Source organism: Carcharodon carcharias, chromosome 11, assembly GCF_017639515.1.
Source record: "Carcharodon carcharias isolate sCarCar2 chromosome 11, sCarCar2.pri, whole genome shotgun sequence".
Lineage (NCBI taxonomy): Eukaryota > Metazoa > Chordata > Chondrichthyes > Lamniformes > Lamnidae > Carcharodon > Carcharodon carcharias.
This window is the reverse complement of record NC_054477.1, coordinates 58277932-58300108: the sequence shown is the minus strand read 5'-3', so window position 1 is coordinate 58300108 and position 22177 is coordinate 58277932. Positions and strand designations below refer to the sequence as shown.

General features: G+C 42.3%; 1 protein-coding gene across 1 annotated transcript in view; it reads left to right on the top strand.

Moving 5' to 3' along the window:
• ift88 (intraflagellar transport 88 homolog) overlaps positions 1 to 22177 on the top strand; it is a 137989-nt gene that overhangs the window by 100754 nt on the left and 15058 nt on the right. Inside the window, exons 20-24 of the mRNA XM_041199430.1 lie at positions 1500 to 1615; positions 2899 to 2951; positions 9072 to 9137; positions 10535 to 10641; positions 10851 to 10911. Of these exons, the coding sequence (XP_041055364.1) occupies positions 1500 to 1615; positions 2899 to 2951; positions 9072 to 9137; positions 10535 to 10641; positions 10851 to 10911 (403 nt within the window). The remainder of the gene's footprint in view (positions 1 to 1499; positions 1616 to 2898; positions 2952 to 9071; positions 9138 to 10534; positions 10642 to 10850; positions 10912 to 22177) is intronic.

Here is a 22177-nt window from a genome sequence, read left to right as displayed (position 1 = left end):
ATACCCCTTTTCCAGGACATTCTTTTTTCCTTTAAATTAAAAGAGACAAGTTAAACATAACCATCTTATAAAACCTCGCATTGTCTCTTCTAAGGAAAACTCTGACCGACAGTTTGTTCTTACCCACAGCCCTTCCTCTACCTTGTTTTGATCTGTTCCCAGTTCTCTGTTTAAAAAATATTCTAAGATGACCTTTAAAAATGTTTGTGATTAAGTTTTTGATACATTTTATAATTAAGATAAAAGTGGAAACCTAATTAAATGGAATAATATTGCAACAGTTATGATGAACTTGATATATCTTCTCTACTTTCCAGTCAACTGGATTAGTTGGGCTTAAAAAAATAATCCTGGTAATACTGCAGTTTTATATATAAATTGAATATTCCTTCACATTCTGAATCTTAAAATGAACATATCTTAAGCCAGAAACTGGAAGTGTGGCACAACAACAATAAGAAAAAGAATTACGAAGGAAACCAAACATATATACAGCAACCTTCGGCCATTCTGCCTTACAAGGGCCAGTTGTGAAAGACGTTGCTGATGTAGCTCTTTAAGTGCCAACAGCCTGCCCTGACAATACAAATGACCTCATCCGCAAAATGTGGAATGGGGTCTCCAGCCTGGGCTCAAAAAGCATGGATGCTTTGCAGTAATAGAGCTGACCTCTTTAGTGCCCCAAGTGTATTATTGCCAAACGATTGATGTCTTTCAGTGAATTCAAGGCTGTTAACAGATCTTAAGACTTAATTGAAAATAAACTACTTTTCTTTTATTGTGTCATCTGATCCCTTAGATTGCATTGCAGCCTTGTAACTTAGTAGGTAGAAACCTTTATCCTCCCTATATGTTCTTTGAAACATGCTTGACATTTAGTTTAGCGTGCTTTGTGAATACTTTTTGGGGAAATGTTAATTTTGTACAGTACATTATGTTGGTAATTAAGTAGTGTGGTTTTAAAGCTGTAACAATCTGCATTCATGGAGGAGATGGTGGTTTAGTGGTAATGTTACTGGACTAGTAATTCAGAGACCCAGGTTAATGTTCTGGGGACATAGGCTCAAATCCCACCACTGGTGGAATTTAAATTTAATGAATTAGTAAATCTGGAATTGAAAGCTCATATCAGTAATGCTGATCATGAAACTATCAATCGTTGTGAAAGCCCATCTGGTTCACGGAGGGAAGAAAATCTGCTGCCCTTACCTGGCCTGGCCTACAAGTGACTTCAGACCCATAGCAATGTGGTTGACTCTTATCTGCCCTCTGAAATGGCCTGGTAAGCCACCCAGTTGATGGCACTTAGAGATCGGCAACAAATGTTGGCCTTGCCAGCAATGCCCACATCCCAACAAAGAATAAAAAAAATAAAATAAGCTTGTGATGTTGAGAGAATTAAACAAAAATCTTGGTGGGAAGCAAATTAGATAAACTTTAAATGAACATGTGATGCTATCTAGCTAACCGCTTGCTTTGTTTATTGTTATTTTTGTCAGTCATTTAGATACTTCCCATCGAATATCGAGGGCATTGAATGGCTTGGAGCCTACTATATTGACACACAGTTCTGTGAAAAAGCTATTCAGTACTTTGAACGAGCAGCACTTATCCAGTAAGAAATATTTTGTCTTTAACATTGTGTGTTGTATCTCATATTAGGCATAACAAAAGATGGCTATTCAGGAAAATGCTAGCTTCTCTGAGTATTATGCATGGAAACTAATGGATTTCAGAAGTGACCTGTTAGGCCTATCTGAAAGGCTAATGAGGTTTTGATGTAACATCTTATCTGAAAAACCTCTGATAATACAGCAATTTCCCCAGAACTAATCTGGTGTGTCAATATAAATAATGCACTCAAGTCCTGGAATGGTTCTTGGACCCAAAACTTTCTGATGCATAAAGAGGAATGTTATCACTGAGGCAAACGTAGTTATTACTGAGATGCTGAAAGCATTATAGCCAAGGCTCATCTTCTCCCTAACTGACACTCACATATATGCACTTAATGGAGAGCCAAAGAATGAGAACCCTGACTCCTTTTAAAATTAGTTTTACTTCTTAGCATGCAGACACTGACCTTGCTGACTACATTACTTACTGGGCCATTAGGAGAAGGTTATTCAATAACTTAAGTTTAAAAATCTGCCAAGCTTTTTGCTTCAGTATGAAGATTTTGTGTTAAGAATTTTTGTTAATGGAAGATGCATTTTTATGGCATTACTGTGCAACTCTCAGTGCTAGGTTCAAACATGCAGTTCAGGAGTTCCTATACAGAGCCTAGAGTCACGTGTCATAGTTAGATGGTAACTTTCACACAAATGTATCAGAAATCTGTTTTATTTTTTAAACTGTCCCAGCAGAGATTTGCTACTTAGAAACTTACCAGATATTACCATTTATTTAATGCTGAATTTGATTTATTTGGTTTGGTTTTTGATAAATATTTTTGTGGTGTACACAGTGTCAAATTTGAAAGTGTCCATATATGTACTTCCCATGCAGTGAGCCCTCAATCTTAGTCCAGGAATTATGTGTTTTCAAGTAAAGCATTTAAATCATTGGGAGAGAAAGAAACTCAGATGGTAAGCCATCTCTCATGTCCCCTGCCTTTTGCATTACTCAGCACACAAAGATGAGAAGCAATAGTGTTGGACGCCGGGAAAATTGTGATTTCTCTGTGCTCTTGTATAAGGAGATCTAAACTGGAAGGGGTGGCAGGAAAATACAATGCAGCAGATTTAAGAAATTAAGTTTGGAAAAAATACTTAAAATCTTGAACAGGAAATAGTTATAGTTGAAAACTATGCAAAAGTAATTAATATTTCTTCTCAATTCTACCGCCACCAGATGGGGTTATTGAAATAACATTTTAAAAATGTATTTTTAATGCAGGCCTACTCAAGTCAAATGGCAATTAATGGTGGCTAGCTGTTATAGAAGAAGTGGTAAGTTAAGCATTAGATTGTTGTTTATATTGTCCAGATTCAAAGCTTTTCCATCTCAAAATTGGATACCTGAAACAAAATGTTAGCAAGAGTCAGAAATGTTAAAAATAATGTTTCATTTTACACTTAATATCATGTTGAATAGTAAAACTTACAAGGAATAAAGTAATATTTGGCAATTGAGTGGTGTAATACTGATGTAATAGGTACAGTAGTAGTAGTTATGTTACTGGACTCATAATCCAGAGACATGAATTCAGCTCCCACCATGAAAACTGGGGAATTTAAATTCAATAGTTAATTAATCTGGAATTTGAAAAAGAAGCTAATAACCAAAACCATTGGATTGACATAAAATCTCATCTGGTACCTTTAGCAAAGGAAATCTGTCGTCCTTACCCTGGCTTGTATGTGACCCCAGACCCACAGCGATGACTCTTAACTACTCTCTGAAATGATGTCTCAGTTGCAAACCATTCAGTTTACCTGTTGGAGATGCAACTGTCCAAGACAGTATTGGTAGAGCGACGACCGTACAGTCCCCCCCATCATGTTCTGTGGCACTACCATTACACAAAATGGAAAATATTCAGAAGAAATCCAATAGCTCAAAACTGGGCTTCCATGAGATGCTGTGGGTTATCAGCAGCAGAATTGTATTTCACCACAACCTGTGACCTCATGGCCTGGCATATTCGTCTTTCTACTATTACCATCAAGCCAAGGGATCTGCCCTAGTTCAATGAGGAGTATGGAAGAGCATGCCAGGAACAGCACCAAGTGTACCTAAAAATAAGTTGCAAACCTGGTGAAGCTACAACACAGGACCGCATGCAAGCTAAATAATAGTCACAGACAAAACTGAGCAATCCCACATCCAATGATTCGGATCAAAGCACTGCAGCCCAGCCACATTCAGTCATGAATGGTACAGAACAATTAAACAGCTCATGGGAGGAAGAGGCTTCATGAACATCCCCATTCTCAATAATGGCAGAGCTCAACAAGTGAATGGAAAAGACAAGACTTAAGCACTTGCAACCAGCTTCAGCCGGAAGTGGCAAATGGATGACCTAATTCCATCTGTTCCTGAGGCCTCCACCATCACAGATACCGGTCTTCCACCAATTCGATTCACTCCACGCAATGTCAAGAAACAGCTGAACACACTGGATACAGCAAAGACTGTGGACCCCAATAACTTCCTGGCTGCAAAAGAGTTGTGTTCCAAAACTAACCACACCTCTAACCAAGCCATTTCAGTACAGCTACAAAACTGACATCTACCCGTCAGAATGGAAAATTGCCCAGGAATGTCCTGTGCACTAAAGTCAGGACAAATCAAATCAGGCCATTTACAATCCCTTCAGTCTACTCCTAAATCATCAACAAAGTGATGGAAGGTGTCATCGGCAATGCCACCAAGCTTAGAGCCAGGGAGAGAAAACGTGTGCTGGTGCTTCTCCTGTTTCAGGGCCCCTTATCACACTACACCCCCTCCCCTCATATCCTTCCGGTGACCAGAATTGGAAACCATAATCACAGTGGGGTCGAACTGTTTTACATAGGTTTAGCAAAACTTCTTGACCTTTTGTACCTTTATTTATGAAGCCCATGAAAAGTTTAAGTTTCAGCATGATATACCTTACAACCACTACTTTGTGAGACAGTTGCTCACAAATTGGTCATTGTTATGATATGGCAGGTGGTATTTGCCAGGCTGACCAAATCCACAAGGGAAACTTGGCCACGCTATCATAACAGTTTTGCAATTTGTATTTATTACGTGAAGGCTTGGGCACTGAAGTCAAAAGTAATGAGTCCATTACCATCTTGAGATTTTAAAGATTAAATTAAAACATTTATTAACAAAAGGAGAAAAAACTTAAACATATACACAAGATTATAGTTACGCAGTTACAACAGTTCCCAAAATTTCTACTTAACCAGACTCCCAACTATGCATCCCCTTTTAAGGCAAAAGCCAAATAGATTCCAAATTTATAAAGTCATCCAGCAGTTCTACCACTGGCATCCACTGGACGGTGGACTTCCAAAGGCTTTTAACACAACTTTGGTTACTGGAAGAGCAAACTTCTGCAGAGTGGCTAGAGGCTTTTTCCCCAACTCTGTTTCACACAGTCACCTTCCCAGATCTCTCACGGCCACACCTCACACAGCTTTCCATCCTCCTTTAAATATATTTTATCCCTTTTGGTTGGTAAATCTCATTGTTTCCACTTGTCTTTATAAATTACTTTTCTCAGAATATAATCATCTTTCATTATGGCCAGCAATTTTGAGAAAAATCAATGTAATAACCTTGTCTTATTTATCTTGTCAGTTGTAAAAATCTTATCATGTCCTTTTGAAAATCAAACACCTTTCTCACTTACCTAAAAATATCATTTTCATTCATTCTGTTGACCTCACCCTAGCCCTACTCATCTCCATTTAAAAGCAGCCCCACACACAAACGCTTTAAAATATCCCACGATAATATTAGGAAAAATATGATAATTTCTTGACAGCATTCATATTATGCAACCAGCTCTGCCTCTTTGAACCTGGCATCATGCAATATCCAGACAGAAACATCCAAGAGACTTGAACATCAAACACTGGAAGCAACAATCCCATGTACAAATAAGAATATCTGAACTAATAGTGACACATTCTATTGGTGCATAACTTCTGGTTTCATTTCCAAATGGCAAAACCTTCCAGTAAATTAGCCCCAACCAATTCACCTGTAATAATGTGGCCTAGTGTATGGATAGGTTTTTGGTGAGGGAGGGAGGAGGAGGAAGGGGAATGGCATGTGTGTGTGTGTGACCAGCTCACTCCCACGCTCTCTCGCTTTGTCTCTCTCTCTCTCAGATTGGGGTTCAGCCCGTCATATGCTGATGAACTGTGGTTCCCAACCCTCCAAGAATGATCCAGAGTTTCCTGGAAGTGGGGGAGGTTTTTCCCTCTGCACTCTTTCCAGTAGCCTGGAAGATCAGCAATATAAGTTTCTTGCCAAACTGCTTTCCAGATCCACACCTCTACCACAGGAGGTCAGTAGGGGTAGGAAAACCAGGAATCAGGGGCAAGGTTCAGGATGGAGAGGGGGTGTGCCCTGCTACTGGTTTGCCTGTCAAGTAGATCTCCCTGGCAGCGGCCAATTAGGATGCCGTGTCCAGGAGCTCTGTTGAATCAGGAACGACGGCTAGGTTTCAGAGTTGGGATGTTCAATCTGGCCTGTGGATATGGCCGTCTGCCACCTGTGCAGACGGGATGGTGCTGCCAGTAGCAAAATCTACGAGTTGGCCCAGGGTCTCTGGGCCCCCTGAAGGCATGTGAAACTCACTCACTAGTGCCAGGGCATGAGGTGGCCACTTGAAAGAGAGAGAGAGGTGGTGCTTTCCAAGCCCAGGTCCCCCACCGCCAAAGGCACAGGCCCTGGTCTGCACCCCCTCTCCCGGGCCCTGGCTAAGTGGCATTTACATACCTGCTTACCAATGCTCAGTTTGAATTCCTCCAGGGGCCACTCAGTTCCTGATTGCATTATAGCCTAGGTCCAAACACAAACAAAAAAGCTGAATTCCAAGCATGTGGTAAGAGCGACTACCCTTGACATTCGACCGTGTTTGGCATCAAGGAGCCCTAATCATATTGAAATCAGTGGGAATTGGGGGAAAATTCTCCACTGGCTGGAGTCATACCAGCACAAAGGAAGATGCTTTTAGTTATTGGAGGCTTCATCTCACTCCCTTTACCTCCGGCCTACCTTGGCTGCAACGTGTATTATCTAGAAGGTGCATGTAGCAACTCTCCCAAGACTTCACCTCAGCCCCAGGATGTAACTGAAAGAGTGATCACGCAGTGATGATCATAAGGTCAGAAGTAGGGATGTTCACTGATGTCTGCAGTTTTCAGTTCCATTCGCAACTCCTCTGAAAATGTAGTCTGTGCTGCTTGCAGAAAGCCCTGGCTTGAGCTGATAAGTGGCAAGTAACATTCATGCCAGGCAGTCACTATCTCCAATAAGAGAGAACTTGACCAGGACAAAGCAACCTGCTTGATTGGCACCCATCCACCACCATAAACATTCACCCCCTCCACTACCGGTGCACTGTGACAGCAGTGTCTATCATCTGCAAAACGTGTGCGGCGAGTCGCCAAGGCTTCTTGATACACCTTCCAAATTTACTGCATAGAAAGACAAGGGCAGCAGGAACATTGGAACACTAACACTTCAGTTTCCCTGTAAACTGCACACCATTCTGACATGGAAGTACATCGTCGTTCTCTCATTGTCATTGAGTCAAAACCCTGGCACTCCCTAACAGCAATGTGTGCGCCTTCACCACTTGAACAGAAATATAGAAAAATAGAAGCAGGAGTAGGTCATTCGATCCTTCGACCCTGCTCTTCCATTCAATATGATCATGGCTATCAGCTACCTCAACGTCATACTCCTGCTCTCTCCCCATATCCCTTGATGCCTTTAATGTCTAGAAATCTATCTATTTCCTTCTTAAATATATTCAGTGACTTGGCCTCCACAGCCCTCTTGAGTGAAGAATTTCTCCTCATCTCAGTCCTAAATGGTCTACCCCGTATCCTGAGATTGTGACCCACTGTTCTAGACTGCTCAGCCAAAGGAAACGTCATCCCTGCATCCAATCTGTCCAGCCTTGTCAGAATTTCATACGTTTCAATGAGATCCCCTCTCATTCTTCTAAACTCCAGTGAATACAAGCCTAGTCGGCCCAATCTCTCCTCATTTGTCAATCCTGTCATTCCAGGAATCAGTCTGGTGAACCTTTGCTGCACTCCCCTCTATGGCAAGTATATCCTTTCTTAGTTAAAAAGACCAAAACTGCACACAATACTCCAGGTGTGGTCTCACCAAGGCACTGTAATGGTTCAAGTAGGCAGCTCACCACCATCTTCTCAAGGCCAATTATGGATGGAATATAAATGCTGGTCTTACCAGTGATACCCACAAATAAAGTAAGCACATGCTTTGTCTTTCCCCATTTTAAGTCATTTAGATTTAACATAATTTGATTTATTGGAGCTGGTATTTGCGTTTGGCATTGTGTATTTGCATTAATGTCATTTCACACCAGCTGTGATGTAGGTTCACTTAACCTGATCGCCATTTTGGAGCAGCCTCTTGCACTTGCTGACCCTCCCGCTGGCCAATTCTCCTACTCCCAAACTTCCCGTTTATGACCTTCCTGCTCCCTGCCTCTCCAGCTTGTGGCTTATCTCCACAACTCTACAAATTGAAGCTGCCCTTGCTCCAAAGGTTGCTTGCTGCCTCTCTCAGAGCAGAAGGGTCAGGCAGCGGCAGGCTTGGGAGGGGGAAGGTCGGCCAGCAGAGGGTCAGGAGTGGGAGGATTGGCCAGCAGTAGGGTTAGGAGCAGGAGCAGTGGCAAGCAGGAGAGGCGACCAGTGGGAGGGTTGGGAAGGAGAGGGGTGAGGCGCAGAAGTGACCGTGAATGGGAGGTAAAGGCACATTTGGGCCATCTTTAGAGGTTCAAGATGTTATGATATTTTATATATCCTTATGTAGTGCTAATTTACTGTCTGTAAAGTTACAATAGCTTGCATTTACATAGTATCTCTAATGTAGTAAAATTTCCCAAGGGACTTCACAGAAGCATTATCTCACAAAATTTGACTTTGAGCTACAAAGGAAATAATCGGGCCAGATGACCAAAGGCTTCATTAAAGAAGTAGAATTTCAGGAGCATCTTAAAAGAGGAGATAGTGTTGGAGTGGTTTAGGGAGAGGACTCCAGAGCTTAGGGCCTCGACAGCTGGAAGCATAGCTGCAAATGGAGGAGCCAAAAAAAATTTGGAGATGCCAAGGAGGTCAGAATTGGAGGAATGGAGAGTTCTTGGAGAGCTGGAGGAGGTTACAGAGAGAGGAGGGAGAAATTTAATCACAAGGATGGACAGTATTTGACATTTTATTGCATGCAATGTTTTGGTCAGATGGAAGATTCATATTAGTTTTAACCTGGCACATTTTTGTGTTAATTTTAAGAAATGTTTAATTTCTACATTTATAACGTCGTCTAACACTAAAGTAGTCATATTATGTTTATCTTTGTTAATACAGGTAACTATCAAAAGGCACTGGAAACATACAAAGACATACATCGAAAATTTCCCGAAAATGTTGAATGTAAGAGATGTTCTCAAATGATGGGCATAGTTTTCATATCAACATATCTTTTCTGTATTTAATAACATGTGAATACTTCGAGACTTTCGATTGGAGATTTCACTGTACCTAATTTTATAGTGGACATTTTTGTAGCCATAGCTTAATAAATATGAATGCATGAATTGTACATTTGCTGGCTTCCAACAAACCCATGTAAATTGTTTTAATGTAGAGTAAAACTGCACTGGGGCAATTTTTGCATTAATCAGGCAGATGCTTAGCAGCGTGCCTGTGAGATCCATCTGATGACCTTAGCATGTTTCTGATCCATTCTTGTAACCTGATATCATTATCAATAGCAAGCTATCACTGCTGTACAGATGCTTATATGCAGTTCATCAATCAGTGTTGGGGATGAGAAGCGAGGGAGGTGGGGGATGGTGTGGAAATACATCCTCTCTGTGGAGCAGAGCTGGGAGAAGTAATCCAGGGTTATGGGAGACTTTTTGCGAGCCAGAAGAGTATTCATGCTCCTTGGCAAAGCACTTGCAAAGCTGTCACAAAGCCGTATATCCCTTTTTTTTTGGAGCAACCTGCAGTGATCCCTTGAAACACCAGTGTTATTAGCCACCCAATGCTCAGTTCTATTGGGCAGAGCCAAATTTGCATTTGGGCTCTAAAAGCATCTTGAGACATCAATTTAAACATTTTAATGAGTCCTGTTTGGGCATAAGTGTTGACTGCCTATAAGAAGAACCACTTAAAAATCGCAGAGGGTGGGTCTCTGGCACAAAATCAGTGCAGAGTTCTCTCTACTGCCTCATTCTTGCAGAAAGATGGGCCAGTATCCAATGGAATTTTCCACGTTGACTTTGTAATGAAACTGGTGTGGCACCTGCTGGTAACAGTGACAAAGTAGTAATGTCACTGGACTAATAATCCAGAGGCCCAGGCTAATGCTCTGGAGACGTAGATTCAAATCCCACCATGTCAGTTGGTGGAACTTAAATTCAATGAATAAAATCTGGAATTGAAAACTGGTCAGTAATCGTGACCATGAAACTATCATCATTGCCATAAAAACCCATCTGGTTCACTAATGCCCTTTAGGGAAGGAAATCTGGCCTCTACTACATATGACTGCAGATCCACAGCAACATGGTTGACTCTTAACTGCTTTCCATTCAAGGGCAATTAGGGATGAGCAACAAATGCCGGCCTTGCCCACGTCCCATGAAAGAATAAAGAAAAAAATCTGCATATTAATAAATTTGCAAGTTTACTTTGTTTTAATGTAGTTTCTCAGAAGAAAGACTACTTTGAGAAATCCTCTGCTCTGTAGTTTTATTTTTGTCTGCTCTTTCCAGTGCAACAATGTGTTGATTTTGTTTGCCTTTGACTGATTTTTTGTTCAGGTTTGCGCTTTCTAGTTCGTCTTTGTACAGATATGGGACTGAAAGAGGTCCAGGAATATGCCACACGACTGAAGAAAGTTGAAAAAATGAAAGAGTTAAGAGAACAGGTAAGGAAGCACTAAGTATAGTAAAGGCAAATTTTTCAGTGTGGCATGCCAGGAAAAGTTCCCCTGCACTAGTGTGATATCCCAACACTTCACTGTCTACACTGAATAGAGCTGCTAGACCTTTTCAATCTAAAAACCTGTGGCAATAAAAAACAGAGCTTTTTTTAACAATGAAATGATATTTACTTGCACTTTTATTTTTAAAACAGCGTGTGAAGTCTGGCAGAGATGGCAGTGCACGTGGGCGTAGAGAAGGCAGTGCTGGTAGCGGTAGGTATACCAAAATATTGTTTAGTACAGTGAAAATTAATCTTGATTAAGTTAAATTGTATGTTTTTTTTCTTGAACAGTCAAGAGAATCTCAATCCTTACTAATTTTAACTTTAAATCTATGTGGTGATGAAATTTCTTTCTTTACTGATTTCAGCAGACAGAGTAGTGAAATGTTGCTATTATTCATCCATATTTTTTCACCAAAGTTAGTGAAGACATGAATTACTCCCTCAATCACCTTCTATCATTATAACATTGATTATTCCTTCAATTTTACCCAAAGTATTGCTTGCTTATTAACTTTTATATGTTGCTATATCTTATTGTTCTGCCCAAAGAGGAAGCTGCTTTGCTGTTAAATATGTTTAATTCTTACTTTATGACTCAACATATTTTTCATCTTAACTTAATTATTGGACTAGGCTACCCTGAAAAGTCTCAGGGAAGAAAAACAGTGTTCTCAAGGTTTGCTACAAAAAGGAAAATCATTTGAGCAGATCAGGGATTTGCATAAAATAGTTTTATGTTAATGGGTATCCTCACATATGGAAGCAGAGAAGGTTTAAAAGAATTGCAAAAATTTGTTGTTGAACCAATAGCTTTGGATTTTTTTTTCTTTTTATTCATTCATGGGATACGTGCTTCACTGGCTAGGCCAGCATTTATTACTCATCCCTAGTTGGCTTTGAGAAGGTGGTGGTGAGCTGCCTTCTTGAACCGCTGCAGTGCATGTGGTGTAGGTACACTCACAGTGCTGTCAGGGAGTTCCAGGATTTTGACCTAGCGACAGTGGAGGAACGGTGATATATTTCCAAAGTCAAGATGGTGAGTGACTTGGAGGGAACTTCCAGGTGGTGACATTCCCATCTATCTGCTGGCCTTGTCCTTCTGGATAGTAGTGGTTGTGGGTTTGGAAGGTGCTGTCCAAGGAGCCTTGGTGAGTTCCTGCAGTGCATCTTGTAGATGGTACTCATTGCTGCTACTGTGTGTCAGTGGTGGAGGGCATGAATGTTTGTGGATGCTTTATCTTGGATGGTGTCAAGCTTCTTGAGTGCTGGGGGAGCTGCATTCATCTAGGGAAGTGGGGATTATTCCTGACTTGTGCCTTGTAACTTTGTAACAATAACAAAGTTCACTTAAGAAACATGGAAGCAATTATAGTTCCCTAAAACATAATGATGTTCATAAACAAAAAATGGAAAACCATTTTCTTGGATGCTAGCTTAACTAAAGAAAAAATTTTAAAGTGGCAGGATGAGGCTTAACTGTGGTGATCACAAAATTGTATAAATCATAGAATGATTACAAAACAGAAGGAGACCAGTTGGCCCATCGTGTCCATGCCAGCTCTCTGCGAGAGCAGCTCAGCAAGGTCCACATCCCCACTGTTTCCCCGAAGCCCTGTAAATTTTTTCTTGGAATCTGCTTGCACCACACTTTCAGGCAGTCCATTCCAGATCCCATCTATTTGCTGTGTAAAAAGGTTTTTCCTTGTGTCACCTCTGGCTCTTTTGCCAATCGTCTTTGATTTGGGGTCTTTGGTTCTCGGCCCTTTCGCCAATAGGAACAATTTCACCATACCTACACAGTGAAGATCCCTCATGATTTGATTACCTTCAGCGAATCTCCCCCTGGCCTTCTATCCTCTAAAGAGAACAGCCCCAACTCCTCCACTCTATCCACAAAGCTGAGTTCTGTCATCCCTGGAACTATTCTTGTAAATCTTTTCTGCACCCTGTCCGATGCCTTCACATCCTTCCAAAGCTTTGGTGCCCGGAACTGGATGCAATGCTCCAGTTGATGCCAAACCAATATTTCATAAAGGTTCACCATAACCTCCTTGCTTTTGTATTCTATACCACTATTTATAAAGCCCAGGATCCCACATGCTTTATTAACTCCTTTCTAAACTTGTCCTGCTACCTTTAATGATTTGTACACATATGCCCTCATGTCCCCTCTGCTCCTGCAACCCCTTTAGAATTTTATCCTTTATATTTTTTATTGCTTTTCTTCATTCTTCCTACCAAAATGTATCACTTCACAATTTTCTCTGCATTAATTTCATCTGCCACATATCCATCCATTCTATCAGCCTGTCTATGGCCTCTTCGAGCTGATCACTATCCTCCTTACAATTCTCAGTACTTTCAAGTTTTGTGTGATCTGTAAATTTTGAAATTATGCCCTACATACCCAAGACTAAGTCATTACTGTAGATCAGGAAAAGCAATGGTCCTAATATGACTCCTGGGGAACACCACATTGTATATATCTTAAAGTAATTTGCAAGTGTACTTTAAAGGGCAGATTCAGTTGTCCTGATTCATATAGATGAAATTACTATAAATTACTATAAATTTAGTGGATACTATTTGGATCTTGAATGTTAAGCTTAATAGAGGTATAGAATTTTCTACCTTTCTACTTGTAAGAACAATACTGTCAGTTGAGAATGTGCTCATTTTGTATTCCCGACTAACATAATTTTGTATCTCTTTTTTATCAGCTTCTACCAATATATTAGGTGGTGATCCCTTTAAGGCAGTTTTTTTTTCACATTTGTATGCCAGTACCAGTTGAGTTCTTTGAAATAATGAGTTGATGAGCATTGTGCAGTTGCTGTTATGTTTGTGGAAAATATCAGACAGCTGAAGGCCATGGGATTAATAGCAAGTTCCTCCCAAACACCAGTGTCAATTTGTCTCCTTTTCAATGAGGCCTTCAGAGTGTCCTTAAAACATTTTCTCTGTCCTCTTTGAGATCGGGTGCCATCCTTGAGTTGTAAAAAGAGGATCTGCTTTAGATGTTAATTATCAGTGTCACTGTCCAGACCAGCAGAGCTGATTTTGCATGATCATGGTTACGATGGTGGAGGTATTGGCTTTGGTGAGGATGCTGGAGATTATCCGCCTGCCTTTGCAATTGACTTTGAGTATCCTGTCGAGATATCGCTGATGGAAATTCTCCAGCACCCTAAGGTGCCTTTGGTAGGTGACCCAAGTCTCACTGCCAAATGGAAGAACTTTTTTCACTCAAAAGGGTTGTGAATCTTTGGAATTCCCTACCTCAGAGTTGTGGATGTGCCATCATTGAATATATTTAACGCTGAGATGGACAGATTTTTGGGGTCTCAGGGAATCGAGGAATATGGGGAGCAGGTGGGAAAGTGGAGTCAAAGCCCAAGATCAACCATGATCAAATTGAATGATGGAGTAGGTTCGATGGGCCATATAGCCTTTTCCTGCTCCTATTTCTTATGTTCCTATGTTGTTTTGACACAAAACTCATATATAGACTGGAATTTAGTGCTGAAGGTGGCGTCCTGCTGACAGGTCCAAAAGCCAGGAACAAACCCGCTTTGGCAGTCCGTGGGACCCTGGCCCATATCTTGTCAGCGGCAGCCAATAGTTAATTGCTGTGGGGGTTGCCATTCCTTTTAATGACATCCATCTACCCTGAAGAGGTGCTTACCAGTCAGAGGGTCAGCAGCTCAACAGTGCTACCGGTAGTGCCACAGCTGGGGGTGCACCTGGAGAATGAGGGAACAGCGATGGAAATGTGCCTTCATAACCATGTATGTACTATCTGGTGATGCTGGAGCCAGTCAGGGAAGCCCTGGCAACGGGGTGGGGTTGATGAAGGCAGGTGGTGCCGTTGCTGCTGTGGGATAGGAGGCTCCTCCATGGGCCAAAGAGTGCCTAAAGAGGAGGCCACCTCCCACCAGAGCCTGTTGCAAGGGTTTACCTGGAAGTCTCCCATTCCACCCTTCTCCCCCTCCACCTCAACCATCCAGCTTTGCATACCAACATACGAACAAGGAGCAGGAGTAGGCCATTTAACCCCTCAAGCCTGCTCCAACATTTAATAGATCATGGCTGATCTGATAACCTCAAATCTGCATCCCACCTACCCTGATAACTCTTCTTTACCAGTAATCTATCCACCTCTGCCTTAAAAATATTCAAAGATTCTGCTTCCACTGCCTTTTCAGGAAGAGTTCCAAAGACTCTCAACCCTCAGAGAAAAAAGTTTGCCTCATCTCCATTTTAAATGGGTGACCCCTTACCTTTAAACAGTGACTTGTAGTTCTAGATTCTCCCACAAGAGGAAACATTCTCACCACATCCACCCTGTCAAGACCCCTCAGGATCTTATATGTTTCAATCAAATCGCCTCTTACTCTTCTAAACTCTACTCTTTCTCTTCTAAACTCCAGCTAATCCAACCTTTCCTCATAAAACAACCCGTCCATTCCAGGTATTAGTCTGGTAAACCTTCTCTAAACTGCTTCCAATGCATTTACATTCTTCCTTAAATAAGGTTACCAATACTGTACACACTACTCCAGATGTCTCACTAGTGCTCTGTAAAAGCATAACCTCCCCACTTTTGTATTCAATTCCCCTTGCAATAAATGATAACATTCTATTAGCTTATCTAATTACTTGCTGTACCTGCATACTAGCCTTTTGTGATTCATGCACTAAGACATCCAGATCCCTCTGCTGCTGATAAATTGCCAGCAGAGGGAAAAAGAAGTCGTAGTTAATACAGTTTTCAAACTATCAAATGCCTCCTGACACTCTAGTGTCCATTGAAACTTGTTATTTTTTAATAAGAAGTTTAGTCAGTGGAGCAACCACACTGCTAAAATTGATGAGGAACCCCAGTTATGTGGATAGATTGGAAAAACTAGGGCTGTTCTCCTTGGAGAAGAGACGGTTGCGAGGAGGTTTGATAAAGGCGTTCAAAACCACAAGGAGTCTGGACAGAGTAGATAGATAGATCATGTAAAACCCACTCATGCCCAGAAATCTCAAAACTTCTGTTGCTAGGTCAAAAGCCAGGAACCCCCTTCCTAACAGCACAGTGGGTGTACCTACACCACTTGGACTGTAGCATTTCAAGAAGGCAGCTCACCACCACCTTCTCAAGGGCAACTAGGGATGGGCAATAAATACTAGCCCAGCCAGCAAATCCCACATCCTGTGAATGAATGAAAAAGAACTTAATTGGCTCAATTGGCCTTAAGGTGGGAGGGCGTCTACCACCTTCCCTGCCGATGGCAAGTTGACATGGTGGCGGAAAGATGATAGACATTCTATCCTATGCCTTCCCTTGGGGTGGAAGTTTATGGCCCAGTCGCAGCGGGGGTGGTACTGAGCCATTCAAAAGTCCAATGCCTTCGACGAGACCACAAAATCCTGGCAGCATAAAATTCCGCCCTTGGTTTTCTATGGAGTGTCTGACTCCTAGCTGTTGGAGAGGACTGGAAAATCCAACCTCCATTAAACAATGAAGGGGTTAATGACCGGCTGCTGAAATGGGCAGATCCATGGCAGATAAAATCTAATGCAAAGAAGTGTGAAGCTAGCAAAATTAATGTGAGAGAATAGAAACCAAAGGCGGAAAATGTTGGACAGGCTATGCTTGTATTCGATGGAGTTTAGAAGAGTAAGAGGCGATTTGATTGAAACATATCAGATCCTGAGGGGTCTTGACAGGGTGGATGTGGCAAGAATGTTTCCTCGTGGGAGAATCTAGAACTAGAGGTCAGTGTTTAAAAATAAGGGGTCATCCATTTAAAATGGAGATGAGGCAAAATTTTTTCTCTGAGTGTCGTGAGTCTTCAGAACTAGAGGATACAATTTTAAAGGGGATCCAGGAGCAGAGAGACTGAGGTGTATGTACACAAATCTTCAGTGGCAGGGCGAGATGAAAGGCTGTTTAAAAAGCATATGGTATCCTTGGCTTTATTCATAGAAACATAGGGCGGAATTTAATCCAGGCGACGGGTCTTGACTGCTGGCCAGACAGCTGGCAAGAGCCTCTCATTGCCTCCTTTGAGGAACATAAGAAATAGGAACAGGATAGATCACATGACCCATTGAGCCTGCTCTGCTATTCAATGTGATTATGGCTGACCTTAGGCTTCAACTCCATTTTCCTGTCCGGCCCCCATATCTCTTAATTCCCTGAGAGACCAAATATTGGCCGTCAAGCCAAAGAGTCGTTCTGCCTATCACACAAATGTATAATGTGGTATATGATTTTCAGCGCCAGAGATCGGTGGATCATATCAACCAGCATGTCCCAGCCGCTGTTCGAAAAGGGCAAGATACAGACCTTACCCAACCAGCCTGTGCTTGCAAAACTCAAAACACTGTTTCCAACATTAGAAGTGATTCTGCCATTAGACAACAGTTTCTAAATAATCCTCAATGTGCTAAGAATTACACTGACAACCAATTTAAGATTGTCAGTCGAGCTCGCAGTGTGGCACTTTTTCATGTACTGGAAACTACATATTAATACACAGGACCCTTTTGTTTGCAGACAGAACATGTACACACATTGCGCCTATTTCAGTTAAACAAAATAAGTGACAACCATTCGCTGACTCATTCCTCAGGGTAATGCCTTGACCAATCAGGGTCAAGCTGCCTGGTTTAAATTTCAAACAATGCTTGACAGTTAACTGTTAGTCACTATGAATTGGTGCATTCTCCATGGCAACACCTCAGAGTTCAGTTGTCAACCAATCAGCACTCTCTCTTCTAATACAGTTTAAATTGTTGTTCCCTTTGGTATTCTTGCTAAGTGTCCTGATGAGTGCAGGCTTTGACATCTCTTTTTCAGCAAGACTTCAGTTATATGGAGAGACTGAGAATCTGGAATTGTTGTGCTTCGAGCAGATATGGTTAAGAGATTTAATAGAGGTGTAAAATCATGAATGATTTTGATAAATAAGGATAAACTGTTTCCAGTGGCAACAGAATCAGTAAACAGAGGACATAAATTTAAGGAAATTAGCAAAAGAACCATAAAACCAGACCTGCTGAGTTTTTCCAGGTAATTCTGTTTTTGTTATGAAGAAACATTTGTTTACACACTGAATTTTTTCAGAACTGGAATGCACTGTCTGAAAGTGTGGTGGAAACAGATTCAGTACGAACATATGAAATAGGAGCAGGAGTAGGCCATTTGGCCTAGCCTGCTCCACCATTCAATATGATCATGGCTGATCTGTTTGTGTTTTGAATTCCACATTCCCATCTACCCCGATAAGCTTTGATACCCTTGTCGAACAAGAATCTATCTACCTCTCCCTTAAAAATATTCAGTGACCCTGCCTCTACCAGCTTCGAGGCAGAGAGTTCCAAAGTCGCACAACCCTCTGAGAGGAAAACGTTTCTCCTCATCTCTATCCTAAAAGGGCCACCCCTAATTTTAAAACAGTGCCACCTAGTTCTGGACTCACCCACAAAAGGAAATATCCTTTCCACGCCCATCATGTTAACACTGTTCAGGATCTTATATATTTCAATCAAGTCATCCCTCCAGTGGAAACATGCCCAGTCTGTCTAACCTTTCCTCATAATGCAGGACAGACCCAGCAGAGGTGACGGCACAATGGTGTACAGTCGGGAGGGAGTTGCCCTAGGAGTCCTCAACATCGACTCCAGACCACATGAAATGTCATGGTATCAGGTCAAACGTCGGCAAGGAAACCTCCTGCTGATTACCATGCACCACACACCTCCCTCCACTACCCCCCACCTCAGCTGATGAATCAGTATTCCTCTGTCTTGAACACCACTTGGAGGAAGCACTGATGGTGGTAAGAGCATGGAATGTACTCTGGGTGTCCATCACCAAGAGTGGCTCAATAGCACCACCACAAACCGAGCTGGCCGAGTCCTAAAGGACATAGCTGCTAGACTGGGTCTGCGGCAGGTGGTGAGGGAACCAGCAAGAAGTAAAAGCATACTTGACCTCATCCTCACCACCCTGCATGCCACAGATGCATCTGCCATTACAGTGTTGGTAGGAGTGACTTGTGGAGATAAAGTCCCGTTTTCACATTGAGGATACCCTCCATCATGTTGTGTGCACTACTATAGTGCTAAATGGGATAGATCTAGCAACTCAAGATTTGGCATCCATGAGGCACTGTGGGCCATCAGCAGCAGCAGAATTGTACTCAACCACAATCTGTAACCTCATGGCCCAGCATATTCCCCACTCCACTAGAGGAGGAGGCTCCTCAAATATTCCCATCCTCAATGATGGAGGAGTCTGGCACATCAGTGCAAAAGAGAAGGCTGAAGCATTCGCAACAATCTTCAGCCTGAAGTGCCAAGTTGACAATCCATCTCGGCCTCCTCCGGAGAGCCCCAGCATCACAGATGTTAGTCTTCAACCAATTCGATTCCCTCCACGTGATATCAAGCTGAAGGCACTGAATACTGCAAAGGCTATAGGCCCTGACAATATTCTGGTAATAATGCTGAATACTTGTGCTCCAAAACTTGCTGTGCACCTAGCCAAGCTGTTCTAGTACAGCTACAACACTGGAATCCACCTGGCAATGTGGAAAATTGCCCAGGTATGTCCTGTACACAAAAAGCAGGAGATATCCATCCCGATCAATTGCTACCCCATCAGTCTACTTTCGATCATCATTAAAGTGATGGAAAGGGTCATCAATGGTACCATCAAGTGGCACTTGCTTAACAATAACCTGCTCGCTGATGCTCAGTTTGGATTTCGCCAGGGCCACATTGCTTATTACCTCAATACAACCTTGGTTCAAACATGGACAAAGGAGCTGAACAAAGGGGTGAGGTGAGAATGACTGCCCTTGACATCAAGGCAGCATTTGACCGAGTGTGGCATCAAGGAGCCCTAGCAAAACTGGAGTTGATGGGATTAGAGGGGAAAACTCTGCTGGTTGGAGTCATACCTAGCACGGAGGAAGACGGTTGTGGTTGTTGGAGGTCAATCATTTCAGTTCCAGGACATCACTGCAGGTGTTTCTCAAGATAGTGCCCTAGGCCCATTTTCAGCTGGTTCATCAATGACCTTCCTGCCGTCATAAGGTCAGCAGTGGGGATGTTCACCATTCATGACTCCTCAGATGCAGAAGCAGACCATGTCCAAATGCAGCAAGACCTGGACAATATCCAGGCTTGGGATGACAAGTGGCAGGTAACATTCACACCACACAAGTGCCAGAGAGAATCTAGCCATTGCCCCTTGACATTCAATGACCATCACTATAACCCCCACTGTCAACATCCTGGAGGTTACCATTGACCAGAAACTGAACTGGATTAGCCATATAAATACTGTGGCTACAAGAGCAAGCCAGAGGCTAGGAATGCTGCAGAGAGTAACTCACCCCCTGACTCCCCAAAGCCTGTCCACAAGGCACAGGTCAGGTGTGTTTACCTGGATGAGCGCTGCTCCAACAATACAAGAGCTCAGCAGCATCCAGGACAAAGCAGCCCGCTTGATTGGCACCCCATCCACAAACATTCACTCCCTCCACCATCAACGAACGGTGGCAGCAGTGTGCTCCATCTACAAGATGCACTGCAGAAACTTGCCAAGGCTCCTTAGGCAGCACCCTCCAAACCCACGACCACTACCATCTAGAAGGGCAAGAGCAGCAGATACATGGGAACACCACCACCTGGAAGTTCCTGTCCAAGTCACTCACCATCCTGACGTGGAAATATATCACCGTTCCTTCACTGTTGGTGGATCAAAAACCAGGAAAACCCTCCCTAACAGCACTGTGGGTGTACCTACACCACATGGTCTGCAGTGGTTCAAAAAAGCAGCTCACCACCACCTTCTCAAGGGCAATTAGGAATGGGCACTAAATGCTGGCCTAGACAGCGACGGCCACATCTTGTAAATGAATTAAAAAAACCCTGCTCATTCCAGATATCAATCTAGCAAACCTCTGAACTGCCTCCAATGTATTTACATCCTTCCTTAAACAAGGAGACCAAAACTGCATACAGTATTCGAGATGTGGTCTCATGAGTGCCTTTATAACTGAAGCATACCATCCTTACATTTATGTTTAGTTCATCTTGTAATAAATGATAGCATTCCATCAGCCTTCTTAATTACTTGCTGTGCCCGCATGCTAATTTTTTGTGACTCACGTACTAGAACACTTAGAACCCTCTGCACCTTTCGAATTCTGCAGCCGTTGTCCATTTAAGTAATATTCTGCTTCTTTATTTTTCCTGCCAAAGTGAACAACTTCACATTTTCCTACATTGTTCTCCATATGCCAGATTTTTGCCCAGTCGGGCAACCTATCTATAGTCGTTTGAAACCTCCTTATGTCCTCTTCACTACATACTTTCTTACATATCTATGTGTCATCTACAAATTTAGCTACCATGCCTTAACTCTCCTAATCTAAGCCATTGATATAAATTGTAAAAAACTGAGGCCCCAGCACAGAATCCTGCTGGACTCACTTCGTCACATCCTGCCAATCAGAAAAAGACCCATTTATGCATATTCTGTTTTCTGCCAGCCAGCCAATCTTCTATCCGTGTTAATATGTTACCCCCTACTATTGCCCGCAATAACATTTGACTTGGCACCTTATCAAATGCCTTCTGGAAATCCAAGTACTGTATGTCTACAGGCTCCCCTTTATCTACAGCACATGTTACTCCTTCAAAAAACTCCAATAAATTGGTTAAACATGATTTTCCTTTCACAGAACCATGCTGACTCTTCCCGGTTACCTTGAGTTTTTCTAAGTACCTGGCTATAGCCTCCTTAATGATCGATTCTAACACCTTCTCCAAGACTGACATCAAACTAACTGGCCTATAGTTTCCTGTTTTCTGCCTCCCTCCTTGAATAGAGGGGTTACATTTGCTACTTCCTAGTCTGATGGAACCTTTCCAGAACCTAGTGAATTTTGGAAAATTAACCCCAGCACATATACTACCTCATTAATCACCTCTTTTAAGACCCTGGGATGAAGCCTCTTAGGACCTGGAGTCGTGTCAGCCTGCAGCTCCATCAGTTTGCTCAGTACTGCTTCCCTAGTGATTGTAATTTCACCAAGTTCCCACTCCCTTCTATCTCCTGATTTATAGTAATCTTCAAAGATAAATATGATAAATAATTGAAGGGAAAAATCTGCAGGCTTAAGGGGTATGCGTGGGGAAGTAGATTAGTTAGATAGTTCTGCCTGGGAGTCAGCGAGTAGAGAGCAGATTTTCCAGAATGGTTCCAGAGATGAAGGAATTATCTACAAGGACAGGTTGGAAAAGCTGGGGTTGTTCTCCAAAGAGCTGGGCTTTCCAGCATGCGGGTTTTGACACCCAATCGGGTCGCGAGTTGAGATTTTGGAGTAATGAGCTCCGCGGCAGCAATGACTGCCTTGGCACTCATACTGATTTCTGACAGCTGCAAGGCCCCTTTAAATGCTTGC